The 26,932-nt window shown below is 27.9% G+C and overlaps 1 protein-coding gene across 1 annotated transcript; it reads right to left on the minus strand.

Moving 5' to 3' along the window:
- Window positions 1-12,526: 12,526 nt before the first annotated feature.
- Window positions 12,527-13,689, minus strand: LOC110673433 (glycine-rich protein 2). Its single transcript, XM_021836578.2, has one exon. It carries the CDS (start codon window positions 13,530-13,532, stop codon window positions 12,945-12,947), a length of 588 nt encoding a protein of 195 aa, XP_021692270.2. The 5' UTR covers window positions 13,533-13,689; the 3' UTR covers window positions 12,527-12,944.
- Between the last annotated feature and the right edge of the window lie 13,243 nt (window positions 13,690-26,932).

Here is a 26,932-nt window from a genome sequence, read left to right on the forward strand (position 1 = left end):
GCCACGTGGCAACATTAATGATAAGTATCACATGGCAATTCCAAGGAAAATTTTGTTTGTTTAGATAGATAGATGGATAGAGAGATAGATAAATAGATAGATGTGGGAAGGAGAAACATTAATTTTGGTAAAAATACCCTTCATGATTTATATTAGTTATGAAAATATTAACAAAAATGTATCTATAGTGATAGATTATTTATTTGTTGCTAATAATATACATTAGCGATGAAATTTCGTTGCAAATTCAAATCAAATTCGTCAGTATTTGACAACATATTTGTCGCTAATACATTTAGCAAAGAAAAGTTATTTTATATAAATCCATCCCTAATAATTTTTAACACCAACTTATTCGTCGCTAATACTCTAAACAAAAAGCTTTTTTATGTGAATTCGTCACTAATAATGTTTAGCGACGACTTATTATCGTTAAATCTATAAATAATTGTAATTTTTAATATTACTATAATTAAAATAAATTAAAATTTTATTATTATTTTAATACTAATTCTACTTACACCAAAAATTATATTATAATTTTATATTCTTAACTCTATAAGTATTATATTAATTCATTAAAAATTATTTAATTTTTTATAATAAAATTAATAAACAATCTTAAACACCAACTTTTACTTTCACTAATTTATTTTTTTAATTGTTCTAAATATTTCCAAATTTATAATAATAAATTACAAAATTACAATTAAAAAATTAATTAATATAATTATAAAATTATTATTAAAATTTAATTATTTAATTAAATAAAAATTTTTATTTATATTATTAGATATGAAATTCTATTCTTATTCATGCAAATATTTTATTTATTATAAATTTATAACTATTTAAAAAAATTAGTAACGGAAAAATTTTTTACATTTAAATACTTTATTTTTGTGCAATACAACCCAAGTCTAATTAATTTTGACGTATAATATTATTTTTTTCTTCACTATATTTCTGTGTCTTTTTCCTTCAACAGGTATAATCTATTTATAAATTTTAAATTTTTTGAGTTTTTGTACATCACAATTATTATTCTTATAAGGTAGTTGTACGTAAATATAATCACTAAGATTTTGTTATTATTACTAATATCAAATAAAATTAAGGATGTGAGTAAAGCACCCGTGAAAAGCACATTACCTAAACTTGAACTCGATTAATATGCTTAGTACTAGAACCCATCCCAAGCAAACTCAATTAAATTAAATTTATTTTCAAATACCTAAATCCGTGATAAATCTGATTATTATTACCAAAAAATGCTTGAAACCCATTTAATTTTATGTATTTTTAATTAATAATTTATATAAAAAATTTTATTAATAATTTATATTTTAAAAATTTAATAATTCTATAAAATATTAAATTCTATTTATTTAAAATATAATATGTAAAAGTTTATAAATATTATTATAAAAAACATATAGTTTATATTTAATTAAAATACGTCGAGTAATAAGTACTTAACATGCAAAATCTAAACCCAATCAAAACCAAACACGAGTATTGTTTCTCAAACCTAGTGGTGGCCACGGTTCAGGAACCACCAGTTACAGTTCTTGAACTGTCAGTTTAGGTTCAAAAAAATATTGAACTTGAACCGAACCGCTAAGGGATGATTTGACGGGCGGTTCGTAAACCACCGGCTCTGGTTTAAACCCTGGTTTGAAACGGTTTAATAGACAGTTTAGAATTGGGCAGTTTGGTGCGGTTCAAAAGGAGGTCTAGGGTGGTTCGAGGGATGGTTTAGGGTGGTTTGATTAAAAAAATGAGAGAAAAAAAATTAGTAAAATAAATATTTCAAAAAAAATAAGAAAAGAAGAAAATGATATTATTTGTGTTTGTAATAAAAATTAATAAGAAATGTGTAGACTTAATTTAAAAAAATTATATAAATGAAAAGAGATTAAATTAATTTTAGCTAAAAAAAAAAAAAGAAAGAAGGGCTTGAACTTAATTTTGTAGAAATTAAGTTGCCTATGTATCCTCTTGGGGTTTAGAGAAATCAAAGCCCACGTAGTTCTCTTACCTTTTATTTAGAGTTAGATAAACCCCTTACCCTAATCACTTCCACGGCCACTTGATCCCATTATTGTTCCATCGATTCCTATGTCATATAAATTTTCATTTCCTTCACGTGTGATCTCTTGTTGTCTTAAGGCTGCCCTAATCCAATCATCCAAACGTGTTTGAGCTTTTAATGATTCAGGAGCCATACTAGTTCATGTCTCATCTAATATACTACCCCCTGCACTAAAAGCTTGTTCAACTGCAACTGTAAAGATTGGTGCTGCTAAAATTTGTTTAGCAATTAGTGCAAGGGTGGGGAAAGTATTTGCGTGTCGACGCCACCAATCAAGCACTGGAAATTTTTTACCTGCACAACTATTACCAAACTCAAAAATAGTGATTAAATAAATGCCAAATTCAGAATTATTACTAAGGGATCATCTAGGCCTTTTTTGCCTTTGTAATAAAGTACGATCACCCATGCTTATTCTGGAGGATAGCTCATTCTGAACTTGATTAGAAGACTAAGATTGGGAAACTAATTATTGGCTAAAAGAACAAAATTTACTATATAAATCTAAAATTAATTTTCTAATTTCAACAATTATTGCATGAACATCAAAATCAATCTCATCATTAAGAAATAAACATGAATAATAAAGAGACAAATAATCATTTAAACCATCGAATTTACATCTAGAATCAAAAACACAAGCAACAAGATAAAGTAGAGGAATATTTTTGAAATAATTCAATTATTTTTTCTTCATATTAGAAATGCAATCTTTTAAATTAACATCATTTTTATGATCTTGCAATGCACCAACAATATTAAGACATTCAATCATAAATAAATGAGATGTAGGATAATAAACACTACTCAATGTATATATAGCATCATTAAAAACTTTTAAAATATCCAAAAGTTTTGTACAAAGATCTCAATTTTGTGGATATAGTTTTACTTGTGGCACATTATTGCTAATAAATATACACAATAAATCTCTATATCCAAATGACTCGTTTAGTAATTCATATATTGAATTCCAACGAGTGGGAACATCTCTTGGAAATCTTTTTGGTCTTATATTATTTATTTTATAAAATTTAGCTCATTCTTTCATAATTTGGGGATGTCCCCATAAAAATAAAATTGCTTTTTTGATGGGAGAAAGAAATTCATCAAGGGTTCTTAAACCATCTTACACACACAAATTTAAAACATGACATGCACACCTAATATGAAAAAATTTTCCCCCGAAATTGGGTTTGCAAATTTTTTTTAAGGTCACTAATTGATGCAAGATTTGCAGCAGTATTATTAAAACCAATTGAAAAAATTTTATAAACTAATCTATATTCTTCTAAAATATTTTTAATCATCCTATAAATATTATCAGCAGTATGTCTCTCATCAAAAACACGAAATGCAATTATTCTTTTTTGCATGATCCAATCATCACTAATCCAATGACATGTTACGCCCATATATGAATGCATTTGCCAATGATCACTCTAAATATCACTACAAATAGAAACTCGTGCACTCATATTTAAAAAAATTTCTTATAATTCTTTTTTTCCTTTTCTAAATAAAGAAAAAATATTGCGTTTTAAAGTATTTCTAAGAATACGTTTTGCATTAGGATTTAAAGCATTTTGATAATAATTAATAAAACCAAGTTTTTCACCAAAACTAAATGATAAATGCTCAATACAAATCATTTTTGTTAATTCTTCTTTATTTTTCTGATCAGAATATTGAAATAAAGATTGAGATTTAGAATTTGCGTACCTAGATATTTGAGTTTGAGACTTAGCATACCCAATTTTGGTCGGATGCTTTTGCTCCAAATGCCTCTTGAATGTGCCATATCCACCTCCCATTTTGAACTTATAGACTTTGCCACAGTAGTTGCAAATTACATTAAATGTATTTTCAAATCTTTGTTTTTTTTGTAAAGTGGACTTTGAAAATATCAGATGTTAGTGCTTTTTTTGCCTCATCTTTCTCAGCCTGTTGATTTGGCTTTCTTGAGTGTTTTGGAATAACTCTTGAACTTCAACATCATTATCATCATCCCCAATTTACTCCATTATGTTATCTAAATCAATTACAGTAAGCTCATTTGGATTTGAATATGTTGATTCACCAACCTTGCTTTTCCCTTTGCTACTTGATGAACTTCTAAATCCACTATTTGCCATTTTCTCAAAAATAAAAGAATATATATATATATATATATATATATATATATATATATATATATATATATATATATGATACTATGATGAAATTTGAAAATAAAAAAAATAGTGTAAAAGATAACAAAAAATAGAAGGTACTTGAAATTTGAAAAAAAAAAGTGTAGAAGATAAAAAAAATACTAGAAATTTGAAAATAAAAAAAATAGTGTATAACATTAAATAAAAAAAATAGAAATAGTAGAAATTTTTATGAGGATATAAAAAAATAGAGTAACAGAGAAAATATTAAATTTTAATGATAGTATAAAAAAATAATAATAGAATTATTGAGTAAAATAATGGGGTATTAGAAATTTTTACGAGTGTATAAAAAATAAAGTGCAGAAATTTAGAGAATATTGAGAATTAAAGAGAGATTTGAGAATAATTATGCAGAGAATTTGAGAGAATTTAAGAGTTATGCGAATGAATTAAGGGGTGAGTTGGGGTATTTATAGAGTTTTTATAAATTTTTTATTTCCATATTATTCCTAAAAATTAACTATTTTTTTACTGTTATTAGGGATTAAAGAGTAATTTTACAATAAAAATAAAAAAAATAATTTTAACGATTTTTACCATTTGAAATTAAAAAAAATGTAAATTGTTGAAAATTGAAAAATAAATAAATGATTGGAATGTTTTTTTTAAAATGAGGAAATGACCTATGATTTATGAATGCCAATTGCAGAGTGCAGGAGGGGAGGGGTATGGGACTGTTGGGCCCAATGCAAAAGGTAGGACCTGGCACAGGAGGTAGGACTAGGTCCAGCATGTAGCCCTGCAGTGTGCAGGTTTAAAGCGAACCAATGGTTCGATTCGATTCTAAATCGATAGTTTCAAACCGAATCAAACTGACGGCTTAATAGTTTTATAATATCTTGAACCTGAATCAAACTATGAAGAAACATTTTAGGTTCGATTTAATGATGATTTCGATTTTGATCGACTTCGATTCAAGTTTGACTGGTCCAGTTTCAGTTCGGTTTAGATTTTGAACCAGACCGTGGCCACCTCTACTTAAACCGAACCATTCCAAACCTAATTAAATACTACCAAACTCATCCTATTAGGATTTGATTGGATCAGATACCCACAAATACCTAATCTATTGCCATTTCTAAATAAAGTCAATATCCTTACAAATTCAATGATATTTATATAAGTTAAGATAAATTGGTTTCCTCTTTTTATATATTAATATTGATACATCCAATAATATTTAGAATGATTAATATTATTTTTACATAAAAAAATTACATTTTAAATATGATTGTATGAGATTTTAATTTTCTTAGATCTATTTAGTTTAAATATAGATTAATTATAATTTGTTAATATCTTTATGAGCATAAACATATTTTTTATTTTTTAATTTATTATTCAATCTTAGCTAGCCTGTTGACTTGGACCATATGATTATAAGAAAGCCCAATATATATTTTTACATATATTTATGTAAGAAGTTATGTTTCTCTCAATATTAATCTATGTTTTAGATTTTTAAAATAATAAAAACAAGATGAAGATAAAAAAGGAAAAGAAGAAAAAAAAAATGATTACTGTGAGTATTAATTATATAATTATTATGAAATAATTAAAAATGCAAGATTAAATTTATATTTATATTTATATTTTAATTTATAATGTATTTATAGCATATTTAATATGCTTTATGATTTAAAAAATAAAAATACTTATTAAATACATTAAATAATTAATATATTAAATAGGTTTTAAAATTATATGTATTAAAAAATATAAAAATATAAAATGTGAAGAAATAATATAATGTAAATGAAAATTTTATAATGATCGATAATACACTAAACTACAAAATATATTTTAAAAATTGTTCTATTTTTTAATTTTATAAATAATTTTCTTTTATATTAATTTAGCAATGCAATCTTATTTTGTAAGTTAACATTATTTTAAATTATGAAAAAAAATATATGCAAATTAAACTTATTTTTTAAAAAAAGATAAAATAATAGAGTTTGAACGAATTAATTCAATGAGTTAACTTGCATTTATTATTAATTTATTTTAATTTTTAAACATTTTTCATTTATATTTTTAAGACTTATTATTATATTTTTTATTATATTACATTTAAGTTTATATATTAATAATATAATACATAACTTTCATAAAAATATGATCAAATATCAAAATAAGTTTTAATAAATATTTTTATTTATATAATTAATTAAATATAGTAAAATTAATATTTTAATTTAAAAAATTAAATATAATATTTACAACATTATGATAACATTATATCATATATACACAATTATATAAAAAAGTAAATTACGAGTGTGTCTAATGAGCATGATAACTAAATCAGTGGATATTATAGATATTTAATTTTAGGGTTCTAATAAGGGAGACTCCCAAAATCTATATCCTTTATTGATAGTCCACACAAATTTCCATTAAATCAAATTGACATTACAATTTTTTTTTTTTTTTAACTCTTGTTTCAAAATTTTTTAAACTTTCACTTACAAACTTTTTTGACATAGTATCAGAACTTTTCATATTAAAATGTTCAATATTCAAATTCTTATAACTCTATTTATTAATTAAATTTTTGAACACAAAATAAAGTTAACCTGTACTTATTCAAGCTTCAAGTTTAGTCGGCATTCACAGTGGCTTCTTCAAAACATGCATAGAGCTTGTTTGGGTTTTTGAAAATGATAGGTCATGAACCAAAAAGCCATAAGCAAGAAAACAAATTCAAAGCATATATTTGCTTCCTATGCAATTTTCCATCATAATAATAGGTGACTCGATGATAAAAAGACAACCAGACAAAAAAAAAAAAAACTAATAATTAAAGAAGAAGACAAAAAAAAAGGTAATGACGTCGGGAATGCAGGCTGCTGCTTCAAAATGTAGTGATCGGAATCTAATAATCATCTACACTTAAAAAGGTTATAGTAGACAGTCAAACAGTTGCCACAAGTTCACTTTTATGAGAGACCAAAGCCCCTTTCCATGAGCATGCGAACCCTAAACAAAACAAAGCTTTGTATCTTTTCATGAAAACCCAGTTAAGTTCTTGCATATATATATGGTTTCTAGGCCTAGCTATGCTTTATTCGCAACACAACAAGAGAGACAATGACATTGACATAGGGACAATACTTCCTCTATTATTACTACTGCTACTTTATCTTCAAATTCACAATGTGTTTCACATTTTTATATGCATAAATGTGGTGTGTATATCATTGAAAATTAATTACTTAATTATGATGCTAAATGCTAATATTTGTCATAATTAAGATGCATACATATATCGGTTGTTTAATGGATGCAAATATACATCTATTAAGATTCATTTATATACTCTATTTTCATGAAAAATTACAATTTTAATGAAAAGTTGTATGGAAAACTATGCTAAATTGGCACAAATCATATTTAATTAATTGAAAATTGTACTGACCTTTGTCTACTTTTATTTGTCATCACTTCTCAAAAATTGTTTTGTCCAAAATTATAGGTCACTTTAAAAATGTTAAGGTGTATTAATTAAATTTTTTTTTAATTTTATCTTTATTTCCACTAAGTACAATAATTATTTTTATAATTTTCTATAACTGATCTTATCAACTCCTCTCTCTCTCTCTCTCTCTCTTAATTAGGTGAGATAAAGGGTAATTTAGTTAAATGATCATGATTGAGGGATCAAGTAGATCCATATTTAATGCAGATCAAAGGGTTTTAGTAATATAAAATGTCCTATTTACCCTTGATGGTTTTGGAGGCAACAATTTCTCTCCATCTTACACAATTCCCTACTTCAATAATTTCCCTCTAACTACATTCTCTTTTTTTGAGCAAAGAATAATAAATTATGTTTTCATTTTCAAGAAAAAAAAATTTTTTTTTCTCTACACTTACTTTCTCTACACACATTGAAGAAAATACATCTTTGCAAACCCTATTCTCTCCTTCTACACATTTTCTCTATCTTCGACAAATGGAAGAATCAATCAGCGTATTTGTTGATCAATCCGGCCATAAAAACAAGAGTAGGCATGAGGATGAAATTGGCCAGATGAATCACAGTAGTCTTGAAGATGAAATGGCCAAGCAATAGTAATGTAGTTAGACATGTTCTTGTTGATATTTTTGGATGGAGCAAAAACCAAAGCATAAATAAAGGTGCAAATGGAGATCAAACCGAGATAATGGAAGAAAATTCTAAGGAAAATGAAGCAGCAGAGGAATCTCAGGTAGGTGAAGCTAGTGATGAGAATTAGCAAATTGAGTTAGCAGGCCGTGAATGAGCTCCAAGTGTTGACATGTATTATGTCAGTACTGACATTCCATTGAGTCAGTATTTTAGTCAAGTGCAATATATAGTATTAAGTATAATAATAAAGCAAGAATTAGATAAAGTTACAAGATTATAACATAACAACATCCATGCATGTTAAAAACTTATAAAATGTATCTTAGAATATTAACGAAACAAAAGGAGACAATCCAGCATTCAATACTATAAAAAAAAATACAAACAATATCTAGTATAAGTGATTTCTTGCTCAATTATAATACAAGACAATCCAGAACTTGTGCCATTATAAAAGTCATAACAATTAAACAAATCTTGTGTTAATCCATGTTAGAATTCTTAGCCCAACATAATCATAATTCCCTTTTGTTTTCAATTTCTTTAGATTGTCATGTTATTTTTTTTTTCTTCAAATAACACTTTTTTTAATACTTAGTTTAATTTTTTGACATTGTAATTCAATTATTAAATAATTGATACAGAAAAAATGTAAGCCAAAAAAAATACTATTTAATATTTAATCTTTTTTTGATGAACACAAACCATTATACATCCCAACAAATAGAGCAACCATCAATTGATTGACATTTGAATTATCATAAACATTCTCTTCCCTTGTAACATTTGCATTTGATGTTGATGCAGTGATATTAGATGATGATGCTTCTCCACCTGAAAAGGAACTTGCATTTCTCTTTGACTCAAAATAATAATTACAAGTTTCAAAAGCCTCTGCCTCTGTATCAAAAGATTTGTATAAATTCTTGCTAATTTCAATAACATTAGGTGCACATTCATGCTATGAAGTATATATTCCAAGATTAGTACCTTAAAACACAATGTAATACTTTTGTATTCTCCTTCCTTTACCTATAGTAAGTTCAAAAATGGAAAATAATAAAAAGAATCGGATTCAAAGAAATGATATTATCTTGTTTGAAGATGACAACAACGCCAAAAATGACTCTAATGAAAATGTATAGAGTGAAAAAGAAGATGAAAGAAAGTGAAAAATTAAAGATGAAGATAGAGAGGAGGCGTATTTCATGTAAATGTTGGGTAAGAAGTTGAAGATGAAGATGCTCTTCATGGAGACAGGGAGACATAAAGAAGGGCGGCATACAAAAGGAATGATGATGGAGATGTTCTTGAAAAACAAATGAAAATGTTTTTCAAATAAAAAATAGAGAATGGAGCATATAGAAGAAAGGGGCGGATGGAAGAAGAAGGAGATGAAATAAAGAAGAAGAAGAAATGATGTAGAAGTAAAAAATAATAATAATAATAATAATAAAGTGACAGACATAAATTAATTAGCATATGCATGAAAAGCAGTAATTTATCTGTTGAAACTTATAATGCTTAATGGATGAGAGAGAATTCATATTTTGAATTTTGCACATTGTTATTTTAAGAAAATCTCTATAAAGGTAACAGTGTAAAAATATAAATTTTTAATGAATAAAATTATACAAATGACCCAATTGATCCACGTTAAACATGGATCCACTTGATCCCTCAAGCTTTTTCCTTAGTGAAATTATGAAGATTTTTGTTATAGGTTAAATATTTTAATTATTTTCTTAATTACCTGCAAAAACTTTAATCGATAAATAAAAGCAGACGGAGATAGTAATTCCCCATGCAAATACAATGCATTAAATTAATTTTAATAAATAAATATTTGCACCCATTAGAAGAACGATACATTCCAGAGGTAATTACTGTAAACATTTTTTTGCTAAAATAGATGCTTCTGTGCAATAAAAAAAGTCCAAAATTGCTATTTAGTATGTAATTTTTTTTTCTTAGACTAAATTTATTATGAATTTAAAATATAAAATATATAATAAAATTCACTTATTAAATATATAAATTTTATATATTTATATTTGTAATTCATACCTATAATAGTTATATTAATTAACTGATGCTTCTTTCTTAATTTTGGTTGAATAATAAATGGATTCTTAAAAACCATGCGGTCACCCACCAATTAATTCTTTTTATTTTTCCCATATTAAAAAGAAAATTTCTCTTATTAGTCCAACGATTTCTCTGACCTCGATATTACATATACAACTAAATATTTGTATTCTTTTATTTATTAAGGTTCCAAATAGAAAATTTTTTAAAAGAATCAATTAAATTGAATTTTTATAAAATTTTAATTTTAAATATAAAATTATGTTTTCAATGATACTACGTTAATTACCCATCACATACACAATTAAATATTTAAATAATTAATTAATTATTGTGTTATATTCAATAAAATTAAATTATGAGCTTATAACATATATATTTTAAATTTTACAATATGAATTATTTACTTTAATTAGCTTCTCCTTGAGAAAATTTCTAGTTCAGCCCGGGAGGCAAGAGATCAAATGGACCGACATTTATAGAGCCCAATATTTCTTTGGTTTATTTAAAGTTTAAGGGTAGAAAGTGACGACTCCCAAGCACCCATTGTAGGCAACCTTTAGCAAAGCATGCTTTAGGGTTTGAGAGTTTCCAATTAGTGTTTGTTCCCATTAATTCAAAAGGAAATCTACTACTGATGGGACTGGCGAAGTGAAAAACATCACCAGGAATGAGCAGACAGGGCTAGCAGTTGGCTCACACCAATCTTTATCGTCTAAGAAGAAAAAATTGATGACAAATATTTGAGCTTTACCGTCACGTTAATCCTTGATTGTTTTTATGATAAACTTTACATACATCTTTCCTCCCTGTATTTTGAATAACTTCACATTTAAGAAAATTAACAAATAAAAATTTGAACAATAAAATAACAAGATTGAAAAAAATAAATAAAAATTCAGATTCAGACAACCATTATACGATTATCCTAAGAGAAATCCACATGATCAACTACTATAACTCGAGTGAAAGGCCAGAGTCATCAAGTAATTATTCTCAATTATCAACTTCGCTTGTGAAAGTTTTCAATTACTTTGGGTTTTCCCTACCATCTTTAGTTGCAATGGGGAAAATGATAATTGGGCAACTCAGCAATCTCCATATTCAAATGCAACTTATGGGATGAATAATTTTTCAAATGGACAAAAGTCGAATTTGACCATTGTATTTAGCATTAAAATGCAATAAACACAAAAATAATTTCTTATAATTGCCAATAAAAACGCATGGAAAATGAACTGAAACCATCATCTTAGCATTTCATGGGAGAATCACATCCTCAGGGTAATTGAACAAGCATCAAACATGTGTTTTGCATGAAACAAGGAAATAGAACACAACCCACTATAAATTAATCAAGGAGTGAGAAAGCAATAACGTAGACAGTTCCTTTCTGGATATTATGTTCAGAGATGGAAGAGGGGAGGACACGTAAAAACCAGTTAGTCTTTTTTCTATCATCTCCTATGGTGAACGCCTAAACAGTAATCAAGCCAACGTTATCAACACAACATAAGACTATTTGGAATTAATTTTCCCAACCAAAAAACTCCATAAAGGGTCCAAAATGGGTTTAGATGTGATAGAAACCAAGAGACTAACAGTAGGATTTTGTAATTGTATGGCATTAGGTTGCATCATTCATTACCTTTGAGAACCAATGTGTTTAGAAAATCTTAAAAAGAGAAAGTATAGCCCCTTAAAATGTGAACCAAGCCCCCCAAGCCCCACTTATTCAAACCATGAAACCAACTGAAACCTAATCAGGTAAAAGAAAAGGTATCAAGTAATTGTGTCATTGTCAAATGATACAATTCAAAATTTGCTTGGTTCTTTCTCTTTTTTCCCTTCTTCCTTCTAATTGCCAATAAAAACACAGGAAAAAGAACAGAAACCATCATTTTTGCTTTGATGGGGTCATCACATCCTCAGGGTTAAATTGCAATAATTGAACAAACATCCAGCATGTGCTTCGAATTAAACATTAAAACCAACCCAACAAAAATTAAGATGTGACCAAACCAGCATGTATATTCATATATTGTGTATAAACATCTTTCATAACAGTGAGAGCTTACGATTTGAACTTCTTGAATTTTTCTGCACTATATCATCATCCTCTCTACTGCCCCTCTACATAGAACTATCAGCATCATACCGATTTGAAAATCTAATAATAAGCCAGCCAAAAAAGAAAAAGAAAACAAAGAGAAGATCATCATATCCTTGAAAGGACTGAAAACCTAAAACACCAAAAGCCTATGAAAGCCAAACATAATGCATACTGGATAAACAAGACAACCCATTTGCCAAACAATATGGATCATCAACAACAAACAACCTAAAAAGAGTACCCAACAGCCAAAGAAAGAAGGAGAGCAAACAAAATGTGATCAAACACATTCTACATATTCAACCTTTTAAGCTCCGATCAGCGGCCACTATTTGGGCATTCCCTGGCAAAATGACCAGATCCTCCACAGTTATAACAGTTCCCTCCCCCTCCACCACTGCCACCACCATACCTCCCTCCACCGCCTCCACCCTGCGGACAATCCCTCGCCATGTGCCCTATCTCTCCACAAGAAAAGCAGCCGCCACCACCGCCGCCACCAGACCCATAACCACCACCGCCGCCACCAGACCCATAACCTCCTCCAGACCTTCCACCTCTACCTCCACCATATCCCCCACCACCACCATACCCACCTCCGCCATATCCTCCGCTGCGGCTACCTCTTCCACCACCACCACCACCACCACCACTACCTCCGCCGCGAGATCCCTGAACAGGGTTACCATTGGGGCCAGTGACTTCTACCGCTTTGGTACGTCCATCATCAGATTGCTCGATCTGGAACTCGACATCCTCACCTTCTGCAAGGCTGCGAAAGCCATCGGTACGTATTGAAGACTGATGAACAAAGAGATCTTCACTACCATCGTCAGGGGTTATGAAGCCAAAACCCTTCTGGTCGCTGAACCACTTGACCTTCCCTGTCATTCTCTCGCTACTCATCTTCTTCACCACTGCCTAGAGACCCACAAAGCAAAAGACCCCCAAACCCTAGAAATTTAAAAGGGGAAATGCAAGAGAGAGACTCTACCAATCTAAACAAATCTCTCTCTCTCGGCTCTTGCTGTGTGTGGAGTGGTTGTGGCGTTATAAGCGTGGGGTACTTATCTTGGAAAAGGTGCGAGTGCCACGTCAGCGTTTTGGGAACATCAAGAGACGGCTCGGCTGAGCTGAGTTTTGATCTTCATTTAGTTGATCCAACGGTTGGGGATTCTACTACAATGGCTTTTCACCGTTGGATCAGAGGGTTTTTTTTTCATGTGGGTTAGACCAAAATATCTTTTCCGTTGCAGGGGTAATTTGGGAAAAGAAGTAGGAAATTCTAAAGAGGCTTTGGACAACATGGGCGGGGCCTAAGCAGATCTGATGAGAAAAAGACTATTCTACCTGCCTAGGGGTATATTTTAAATTTTGAAAATTTGAAGTTGCAGTATTCTCCATCTGGAAATTAAAAAATTATAAAAATATAATTTAATTAATTTTATATTTAGAATAAAAAATTTTAATTATTTTAAATGAAAATTAAATATAATTATTATGCTGGAGAAAAAAATAAATGTTGAAAGACTGGTCAAACGGTCAATAGTCGGTCAAAGCAGTATGGTTGGGACTTGTCAGTGTGTTGTCCTTTTCTCCCTATCAGTTCCAAATCCAATCTCAATCAATTAAAATTAAATAAATTAAAGTTAATTTTAGATTAAATTAATTTTCTTTCAAGACAAATCAACTTAAAAAAAAAATTAATTAATTAAAATATTTTAACATCAAATTTAATTAAAATCGAACTGAAATATCTTATTATGTTAATTTCAAATTTCTAAACTTCTGTCTGAGTCATCAATTCAAATTTTAAAATTCGCCATTCACCACTTTTGTCTCACACCAAATAGAATATTATTATATTTAAAATTTAAATGAAGAGTAAAATATTTTATTTTACTCTTTTTTATTGTCATAATATATTTTAATTTTTTTATTTAAAATATGTTAACATTAACCTGAATCATAAGTAATTAAACCAGCAGCGTAAGTTGATTTTAGAAATTTAAATTTTAGAGGCATCCTTATTAGAAAAATGTTACTTGAATATCACTTTTAATCTGAATATGGATTAATCTCATTTACATATGATATCACCTAGTTAATTCAAAATATTTTTTTTTATCAATAAATAAAATTTCATGGCAGAACTAAAATAGGGCTCAATACGTAAAAAGAATCCGATTATGATTCAAGATTACATCACAAAAGGAGAATAGCCTAGCTTAAAATATTGCAATAAACCTCATAAGCCCCATGTAATAGTCTATAGCTTGAGGGGGGAAAAAAGCCTTACATGTTACCTTAATCATAAACAATGGCAAGCCTAAATCACCGAACGTGATAGTCTGGTAATTAATTTGGTGGGATGACTTTATCTAACTCTAGTTATGATGATTAAATATTATATCTCCTTAGAAGTGCAATGAAAAGAAGCAGTGATTTGTCCAATAGTTATCTTATTGAGTGACACCTTAGATTCGGTAGTAGATATTTTTTTATAGGATTGTGTTAAATCGAGGACGATTAACTGGTAACCTCGAATTTCGGGCCTAAATGAGCTATAACTGTCATATCTGAAGAGGTCCCTTTTTTTATAATTCAAAAAAAAAAAAAAGCAAAGGCAAGCTTAAGGAAAAAAAAAAATCCTAGCCCTGCATCAACCCATAGATACAGACCCAGAGCAAAGGAGAATGCCACCATTCAAACTCAGCAAATAGATCCAACTGAGAAAGAATCAGGCAATGAAGCTCAAAAGAACCAAACCAGCCATTGTTGTCACAGCTCAAATTATGAGCCAAACCAGCACTAATACTTGAATCAGTATAGGCTCCCAAAGCGGGTAGTAAATATAACTATTCCCTAACCCAACTTTTAAGCTCATATTTTTAGCCCATTTTCAAGAAACCAACCGAACAGAGTCTGACTATAAACTGGACTAATAAACGGGGAATTTTTAACTCACCCGACCTATGATCACAATATATATAGATATGGGGAGTTCAGCTCACCCTCACAATCATCAACCAATCAATATGATCACTGGAAGCTCAGCTTCCTCATCCACATAACCAATTCAATCCATAAATCCACACACACGTGATCAATAAGTTTACAAATTCAAAATATATATTCTACTATAGTCCCAAATCAAATGTAATATTTTCTAACATATGCGGAGTTATAGATTTCATCTGACATCATAAATTATATGGGTAAAGCATGAATGGACCTACGAGGAAGGAAACAGGTCAATCACCAGAAAAACTCTCCCATAACCTGGAAAAAAAATGGGATAAACAGGAGTGAGTAAGATATCGATTTTATATACAATTTCTATAACTATCAAGTACTAATGCATCTGCAAGGATGAAATGCAACATAGATAAGCAATTTCAAATAATTTCAGACAATACTCACATAAAGAATAATTTAAAGCACTCACATACCCATGTGTCAAATCAATATAAATACAATATGGGAGCTAATTCCCTATACAACTTTCTTAATCCAAGGCATGTTAGCGAGATTAACTCGAGTCGGACTTTCTCTTATAATTTAAATGCAAGAGTCAGCGAGGGGAGGAGAACCTGCTGCCTTTTGGGTTCTTTCTTTTTTTTTTTTTTAATTTTGTGAATGAATTTGAATAGCCATGTTGTCTATATTCATCTCTGAAAAAAATTTTTAATTCTTTTATTTCTTTCTTTTTTTTTATTTTTTTACTAACAATAAAAATAATGTACAATAAACAACAATAATTATTATTATTATAATATTTATTTAACAAAAAATATTATTAAAAAATAATATTTATTTTAAAAAAATATTATTGTGAAAATATTAATTTTAATATAATAAATAAAATATCAATAAATTATTTACTTAATGAATGAAAATATTTATTAAAAAACTTTAGCTTGTTACAATTGGCTACAAAGAAGAAGTTCCCCACCAAGGTATTCCCTACGTGTCACGCAACTTGTAAGACCCAAGAACAATGAAAAAAAGCACAGCACCATGGAAAGAATAGAGCCTTTCAAATTAACACTAGTAGCTAGGGTGAAAGGTGATTGAGTCTTTGGCATCTCTCTCATGCCTTCCAGATTGGTTGAATCCCTCAAATCCTACGAGTTGCCACCCCACAACCAGACTTTCCCAAATCCCAAGTGTTGCAGATGACTAAGCATAAAGCCAACTAGAGACAACATACTTATTTATACAAAACTGTAGATCAATTAATCCCTTAATCTCTCACCATTCTCTCCAGATCTACAGCAAAACCAACATATTTATATACACCATAGCCCCTCAAGGACGTCAGGAGGGCATATTAAGGATTTCATACGATAATTTTAATAAATTAAGATAACGAAAGTCGTACTTATATTTTCACACAAATCAAGAAAAATATAATTAATAAAGTTAAAATAATAAATTTATTTAATTTTTTCCTAATATACCCTCTACCCATATTACTCTATTAAAATTTAAATAACTTATATTACTTAATTATTCTTGAAACTATTCAATTTTATTTTTTCAATGTGTATTTAATAGGAGTATATTAGTAAATTAATAAATCAACTGCTATTTTAAAATAGAAAGTGGCTTATAATTTGAGGCAAATGAAAATAAAAATAAAAAGTAAGCATATTTTTATGAGATAGAGAGAATATTATTTGGATAAAGACTAAAACAGATAATTTAACTGAAAAAAAATTAATTAAAATTTGCTAATAATGTGTATATTAAAATATATTAGTGTTACTTTAATTATTTTTTATAAAGATCAATAATATTTTTTAGTTTGCTAGACTCTAAATTGACACTACCAAAAAAGTTAAAAATAAAATTTTATAATTATAAAAACAATTTAAGTATTTATAAAGCTAAACTTTATTGATTGAGATTTTTCAATAATTACTATTAAATTGAGAAATCAAATCGTCACATATTTAATTAATCAATTAAATAAATATGATAAATAGCATAATTCTTAAAAAGAACTAATAATTTATTTCAAGAATTTAATTAAAAAAAGCCATCAACCGAAATGGTATATAAATATTAAGAAACTTTTAACAATATATTATTATATAAATAATTATTTTATTTTTTAATGAATAAAATTATAACCTCAATTGAAGGGAAAAAAGATGCCTATGGTCAAAGGAGCAACATTCCTCAGTCCTAGCAAAATTGTCTCCTTTTAACAATAGAGATTAGGCATACTAAATTTATCTATGAACTAGGTTCAATCAAAATCAGAAACTGAAATTGATTTTAAATGAGATTGCAATCAGATTAAAATGAATTAAAATTATATTTAATTTATATCATATTTTTTGTCAAATTGAAATCGATTCGTAATTAATTAGTTTAATTTTAAACTAAATTAAGATTTTTTTCCCTTAAAAAGAATAAATAAATTTGAATCATTTAATTTTATCAAAATTAAATTAAATCGAATTAAAAACCTAAAGACGGATTAAATTTATATTTCCAATAAATCGAAACCACTAATTTTGAACTGATCCCAAACTAAAATTGCCAGGCCAGCGATAGACTCTATATAATTTTTTTTTTAAAATAAAAAAAGGAAAAAGAAACGACACTCAACATTGTTTTTTTTTTGGAAAATACACTCAATACTGTTGTCGTTTAGCAGAAGTTGAAAAATAAAAGCATTTAATATCTGTTGAAGGTAGTGCTAAACTTCCTTGTTGACGGTCCTTTTGATGTGGTTGGAGGTTAATTGTTGCAGAAACACGACGAGAACCCCATACAATCAGCTGGATTTTTTTAATATAAATGTAAAATTATTATTTAATTTTTATATTTTAATAAAATTAATTATTTTTTTATATTTTAAAAAATTATTATTTAATTTTTATTAAATTATTTAATTCGATTATCAAATTTTTATGTTATTTAAAATATTAATTAATCCTTTTATTTTAAGAAAATTAATTAATTTATTTTTATATTTTAAAAAATATTATTATTTAATTTTTTTATTTTAATAAAATTAATTAATTAATTTATATATTATAAAAAAATATGATATTTTGAAAAAAAATATTCTTAAATAAAAGTAAAAATTTTGATACATAAAGACTAAATTTTGAATATATATATATATATTTTTTTTAAATTTACAATTTCTTAAACATTATTTTTATAGTTTTTTCTATTAAAAAATAATTTTAACTTAAAATTTTAAAGAAATTAATGAACTCTTTTGTGTAAACAGTTTATTTATTTTTATCAATGGATAAAAATAAAGAAAGAATAAGAGAGTGAAAGGGTGTGCATTTAAAAGATAAGAAACATGAAAAGAGAAATAAGGAAAGATTACGGAAAAATAAGAGAGTGAAAATTAGGATATTTTAGATGCAAAAAATAATTATGAGAGTAAATAATTAATAAAGTTAAATTACAGAGGCTAACTAATGTGTTTTTCTAAAATATAAAAATTAACTAATTAATTTTTTTAAAATAAAAGAATTAAATAATAATTTTATCAGTATTGACTCATGAAAAAAATTGACGGAATGAGTAAATAGTTTAACGAAAGTAAAATATTGAGACTAAATAATATATTTTTGAAAATATAAAAATTACATAATTAATTTTATTAAAATATATGACTAAATAGTAATTTATTCTGATATAAAATGAAATGTTAGAATAATGAATATGATTAATAAATTTTTTAAAATAAAAGTGTTAAATAATTAGATTAATTAAAGTAGAAGAATTAAATAATTATTTTTATTTTAATTAAGAGCAATAGCTGTGTATTTTTTGTTTTTATGAATTGAAGAAAATTCTTAATAATGTAGCATGCAATTTTGGTAAGTAAGGAATCTAGACAAAATTTCAGTACAAGATTGTATATTCTTAAGGGAAGAAGGCATTAAAAAATTTTATTCATTTCAAATCTTTTTTGTTTAATAATTTTTTTTTTTTTAAATAGGCATTGGTTGCCTATTGCTATACTGTTAAATCTCCTCACAGAATGACAAAGCTCATGTTATTGAAAAAAAAAAAGGTAAAAAAAAATTATAAAAATTGTTTTTAACTCTATTTTTCATAAAAAATAATTTATTTAGTTCATAAAATTTTATTTTATTAACAATTTATGTCAAGATTTATATTTTATTTTTTTGTATATAAAAATATTATAAATTTAAAAATGTAATTTATTATATATTATTAAAATAATAATAAAATAAATAGAATTTCACAAAATTACTGGCGAGTGGAAATAGCAATTAATGATCAATAATTCATATATATATATATATATATACCCATTAAAAATCAAAAAGTTTGAATTTTAGAATTTTACCTCATAAGTTATTATTTTCCTGATTATAATGGACAATTCATTTTTTTTTCAGAATTTATGTAAATTACACAAAATAAATTTTATGTTTTTTAATTATTTAGAAATTAATTATCTCTATAATATTTTTATTATATTAATATACTACAAAATAAATATTCAATTTTTAAATGTTTGAAACCATTGGCTATATTGCAGAATTTAATGATGTGTTGTTACATAATCTTTTTCATGTGTATGCTTATTAGATTTTAAAATACCTTTCCACTATAATTATTTAAATTAATAAAAATTATTTTTTTATTATATAAAGTTTAATTTTAATGGAGAGCATCAAACTGATGTAATAAAATTTATTTTAAAATTATTTAAAAAATTAATTTTAACGTGCATAAATTGATTTAAATATATTTTATTACCAAAAGTGAATTGTATGCTAAATTCTAATATATATTTTATTTTGATTAGACCACTAATCAACATCATATTTTTGCATGAATTTCTTATTTTTAATAATAAAAGAGTTAATTATATTACATCATCATACTGAGCATATAATTAAATTTAAACATTATTTTAAGTTGATGAATTTTAGCTTGATATGATTGGAATATTTTCAGTTTAAATTTAGGATTTGCAAAATTTATAAAATATAATTATTTAAAAAGAAAAACTATAAGATAAGAATGAAAAGAATGGTCAAAGGTTGCTGAGAAGAAGACTGAAGAGACAATGGAGGCAGAAAGCAGAGAGAGTACAAGGAAGTGAAAACAAACAAGTCAAACTTTTTCCTTGAACGAGAAAATAAAGAGAGTTTCCCTTCCCAATATTATTGTCCTTTTGGTAAGAGTGCTCTCCGCACTCTTTCTCAGCAACTTTGCTTTTTTAGTGCAAAAGCCTGCATCTTCTTTCATGTTTCCTACACTGTTTTTTCAGAGTACTGCGACTCTTCCTCACAGGAAGATTATATAAATAAATAATCTTTTTATTTTAATAAAATTTATTATTTAATTTTTATTTTAAATAAAAATTAAATAATAATTTTTAAAAAAAATTTGTTAAATAAATTGATTCAAATCAAATGCTACTATCTATTTGTACTTTATTAAATCCTTTTTTGATAGGATGAAAAGATAAACATGTTATTACTTATTGAGATGAAGTAGCAACAAATGTAGGGATAAAAATAGCGACAATTTTTCTCCATTTAATTAAATTTGGTTGATTTTTCCATTGAATTTGATTGACTTTTTATAATTTAAATAAATATTAATAGATTGCGAAACAAGGTATATGTTTTATTCTGATCTGATAATGTAGGAAGAGTCAAGTAATATGGCTAATTGAAATGACATTATAAGACTGTTGACACTTATGTTATTAATAAATAAATATTTTAATAAATAAATATTCTATATCTTATGTTATTAATAAAAAAATATTTTAATAAATTTGCAATATGGTAATTATAGTGTTAACATTGCAAAATAAAAGATCAAAGCAAACAATATTAATAATATTGATTTTTGAGTTACATTAAAAAGGATAATATAGTCTAAATAAAAAATAAAATCAAATCAGCTATCAACTGATGAGAAAAAACTCTAACAATAGAACTGATACAATCTGTAACTGACGGGTATCATATCAGCTACCTATCAGTTATCAGCTCAATTTTTTTAAAGTTATCAAATATTTTAGTTCACCTATTTGAGTGTCTATAAATTATCAGTTTGTACTCAAAAGATAAACCAAACACCTCCTAAACTATAAGCAAGCTAGTCCATAGACCTATGCAGCTACAAAATGCACTGTATCAGAGGTAAACGGTGTTAATTACTCAAGTTCTATAGGCAACTATCCAAATTTGTGTCTTTCTAGCATGAATAATAATCAAGTAGGACTTGGATTATTGACACATGAGCTAAAATTTTCTTACAATTGTAGAGGATTTTAGTAGAGCTACTTGGACCTACCTAATGCATAATAAAACCCAAACACCATCTTTACTTATGAATTTCTTGAACCTAGTTACAAATCAGTACCAAAAGTATGTCAAATTGTTAGATCAAACAACGGTTCAAAATTTGTTAATCAAACTTGCCAAAAAATTTTCAATGACAAAGGAATCATTCACCAAAAATCTTGCCAACATACACCACAACAAAATGGTCTTGTTGAGAGAAAACACTAATATCTTCTCCGAGTAGCTAGATCCCTCATGTTTCAAGCCAATATGCCAAAGAAAATTTGGAGTGACTCTATACATATTGCTATGTATATAACAAATATATTACCCACAACTACCTTGCAATGGAAATCTCCTTATGAAGTTCTCCACAACAAAAACCAGACTACCAAACTCTGAACCCAATAGCTAAAAAGTGTATCGTGTCTAAATCTAACAAGGATTTGTGGTGGTGGAGGAACTAGATTGGAAAAAAGAGGGATTCTAGTTGTAAGATCTCTAATGAAACTGTCCTAAAATTGAGATCTCATTAAAAAAAAAAAAAAGATATCAAATATCTGGAGTTTCTTTTTATATATTATATGGATGATCCGATTCCTAAGGACCGTGATTGAGAATTGTTTAATCGTGTGTTTGGATGCTTATATTATGCAACCAATACAAATCCTCACAAAACAAAATTTAAACCTAGAGCTATTAGATGTGTGCCCATTGAACTTGTTCTTGGTTAGAAAGCCTATAAGCTATATGATTTAGAGTCCCACAAAGTACATATTTCAAAAGAAGTTGTGTTTCTTGAAACTATTTTTCCCTATGCTGGTCACCCCCCACTCATGATTCAAATATTCCTTTACCTATTTCAATCTTACAAGATCAATCTATATTACCAACTGTCACTACTATTTCTCCATCTCAGTCTTCTTCTCCTTTACAACGTGATAGTATTTCTTCTGTTCCTAATAATGTTTTTTTTCTTTTTTTTTTTTCTAATTTTGGTTCTTCTACACATGCCATTCAATTTCAGTCTTTAAATTCTTCTTTACCTCTTGTTAGAAGAAGTGATAGAGTCAAAAATAAACCTGCATGGTTAGAAGATATTCTAGCTTCTATTGATCTTCTTCATTCTTCTGCCCTACACAATTTTGCACTTTCAAGTCAACAGGAACTGTCAGGTAACCTTCCACCTTTTAATTTTTCACTTCATAACCCTCAATTTCATGAAGATTATATTGCTTTCATAGCAAATATATCAGGATCCATGGAACCTATTACTTATTACCATATTCGTAAAAATAAAAAATGGATGGATGCTATGTAGAATGAGTTAAAGGCATTAGAGGACAATCATACTTGGCAGCTTACTTCCTTACCTCAAAATAAGAAACCTATTGCTTCAAAATGGGTCTAAAGAATCAAATACAAACTAGATGGTATTATGGATAACTACAAGGCAAGATTGGTTGCCAAAGGGTATAAACAACTTGCTGGAATTGATTAAATTGAGAGTTTTTAACCTGTTGCAAAGTTAGTTACAATTAGAATTTTTTTAGCCATTACTACGGCTAAGAATTAGCCCATTCACCAATTAGACATCAATAATGTTTATCTTCATGGCTTTATTGATGAGGACTTGTACAAGTTGCCATTAAAGGGCTATGATAAGGCTCAACTACGTCAAGTTTGCAAGTTAGTTAAATCCTTATATGGTCTCAAGCAAGTAGGGAGGCAATGGAATAAGGAATTTACTACAAAGTTGCTTGCATTTGGTTTTCGATAATCTAAATCAGGTCATTGCTTGTTTACTAAGTCCATAGATCATAATTTTCAAGCTTTTTTTGTTTGTGGATGACATTATGATTACAGGTATAGATGAATCACTTATACGTGCAGCAAAAGAATTATTTGCATTGACAATTTACCATCAAAGACATGAGCTATGTAAAATACATCTTGGGTAATGAATTGGCAAGATCTACATCTGGTCTCTATTTATATCAAAGAAAATATATCATGGACATAATCCATGATATTGGCCTACAAGATGTTAAGTTTATTTCTTTCCTAATACTCAAAGGTGCTCTGTCCCGAGATGATGGTGACTTGATTGAAGAACCAGACAAGTACAGAAGACTTGTAGGCATATTGCTTTATCTCAGCTTAACTAGACTAGATATCATATTCTCTGGTCAACAGCTAAGTCCATTTCTTCAAGAACCAAGGAAACCACATTGGCATGTTGCATTACATGTCCTCAAATATTTGAAAAGATGTGCTTCTAAAGGTGTATTTTTTTTCTGCAAATTTCAATTTCAAACTCGGTGCTTTTTGTGATGTTGATTGGGTAGCATGTTCAGACACGCAAAAGTCCATTAGTGGGTATTATATTTTCCTTGGCTTATCTTTGGTTACTTGGAAAACAAAGAAACAAGTAACAATCAGTAGATCTTCCGCCAAGGCTGAGTATAGGAGCATGGCCACCATTGTTTGTGAATTGAAATGGATTTCGTGCTTGCTTGCTAATTTCAACATTCCTTTGCAACTTCTTGTTGAACTTCATTATTATAACCAAGCAGAATCCACATAGAAGCCAACCCCGAGTTCTATGAAAGAATAAAACATTTAGAGATAGACTGTCATGTGGTTTGTGATGAAGTTTCTGAAGGTTTTACCTCCACAGTTAAAGTTGCTTCTAAGGAATAGATCGCAGATGTCTTCACAAAAGCCCCTTTCCATTTTTATTTTTCATTCTCTTATGTCCAAGCCATGGACTTTCACCAATCACCAGCTTTTGGAAAGAGGAGGAAGAGGGGGGGGGGGGGGGAGGCGGGGGGCGGGGGTGGTGGTGGGGTTGGGGGTTGTGGGGGTTGGGGGATGTTGGCGGCCGGGCCGTAGAATGTAGCAATAAACTTATAACTTTGTCTACTAGTGCAGATGGCATGTAACTGTAATTTTCCATCATATTTGTTTCTTCTTCAATACAATTATATATAAGTAAGACAATTTTTTCTTCAGTGGTTAATGAGAATAACATTTCACTCTCAGTAGCTTTTGTTTCAAAGGAATGATCCCTTGGACGATTCCTGTAGGAAATGAAGCCTTTGGATATTGTCTTGCTACAAAGTTAAGGTTTGCAATGCGAAAAGGTTGGTTTTACAAAGTTCTGAGCCTCTGGACGCCAGGAGGTGCCTTAGAACGATTGCAACGCTACTTCAAGTCTCATTAAAGATACCCTTGGTTGACCTTTAAGGCAAGGAAGGACCTCTAGATCGATTCCATTCACTACAATAAATATACAGCTTAGCAACGCAAATTAGCAACGGATTTAATCCGTTGCTAATTACTAATAGATTTGAAATAGAATATAAATGACATTTGTATATTAAAATTATGAAATATTTACCAATGAAAAATATTTTGTTTGCTAATTTTAGTGTCAAAAAGTTGGTGCACAATTTAACAATGGATTAGTAATGGAGCGAACATAATTCCATTGCTAATTTCAACATAAAAAAAAAAGTGCACAACGTAGCAACAGATTGAAAAATCAATTTTTAATCTTAAAAAAAGGCTTCAAAATTTAGAATGAACTCAAAATTCAGTGCTGCATTCCATTGCTAATTTTGTAATAAAATCTAAATCGGAGTTTTTATTTTTTTCAAATATTGGCAGTGGAACTAAAAACCTTTCTTTAAAATTAAAAAAGTAGGTCTTTTTCATCTACATTTTAGCAAAGAAACTAGAATCTATTACTAAATTTAGCAACGAATTTAGATTTTATTACTAAATTGTAAAGCCTTCTTTAGATTAGTAAAAGATTGCAAAATTTATTGCTAAATAAACAATGAATTTAGCAATGAATTTTGCAATCCATTTCTAATTTAGCAACTAATTGAAAAATGCATTGCTACTTTATCAAGGGAAAAAAATATCTTCTTTTTTCAATTTAGCAATGAAACTTAAATTCTTTACTCATAGTAAATTGTGTATTTAAAGTAGCAACGCCTTCTTCTTCCTTTTATAAACTATTATTTTCTTCATTTTCTTCCTTTTCTTTCTTTTATCCTTCACTTCATCTTTCTCTTATCTTTTTTTTTTTCATTAATAAATTTTCTTTTTCACTTAAATTTTCTCGTATTTCACTCTTTCTTTTATTTTATCCTATTTTTTTCCTTTTATCTTTCGTTCCATCCATTTTCTTTCATTCATAATTTTTCTAATTTATTAATAAAGTATAATTTTCATTTTTAATTTATTATTATTAATAAGATATTTATAATGGTTTTTTATTAGTAAAAAATAGTAATTCTTCATTAATATATTTATTTATTAGTAATTTATGTTTAGTATTTTATTATAATATATTTACAGTAATGTTACTAAATTAGCAGCAGAATATTCTATTATTAATCCGCCGCTAATTAGCAAAGAAATTAAAATTTTGTTATTATTCTGTTTAGCCATGAGTAAAATAAAAATCTAATTTTTTTTTTCGTTGTTAATTCAAAATGAATTAAGCAATAGAATTTTTTAGATCAGTAACGCAAATATTTATTGTTAGATTGAGCGTCAAAATCCAAGAAGATCCTGGGCTAATTTTCGTAGGTAAGAAGAAAGAACTGTGTTAGATTGAGCTCCAAAGGTAAAAAAAAGGGCCTTGGGTTGAATGGCAAAATGCCAAAGTTCCCCTTGGCCAATTGGCCCTCTCAGAGTGACTTCAATGTGCCTACGATAAATTGCAAGTCACTACTTTTCACCGAACCTTTGAAAATGTAAGAGTTGCTATTGATGGGCATTTAAATAAGAAGATTGAACCTAAGAAGTGAAATGAGATAGTAAGGGTTCTTTCCTCCTTAACCAGTGGTCTCGAGTTCGAGTCTGAGTATAAAATATCTTTAAAGCTTGGGAAGAAGCGCTTTGCCTCCCTTTGTGAGCCTACCCGGTGTGAATCTAGATTAGTCGGACTAATGAACTTTAGATACCGAA

This window comes from Hevea brasiliensis, unplaced genomic scaffold, assembly GCF_030052815.1.
Source record: "Hevea brasiliensis isolate MT/VB/25A 57/8 unplaced genomic scaffold, ASM3005281v1 Scaf1, whole genome shotgun sequence".
Taxonomy (NCBI): domain Eukaryota; kingdom Viridiplantae; phylum Streptophyta; class Magnoliopsida; order Malpighiales; family Euphorbiaceae; genus Hevea; species Hevea brasiliensis.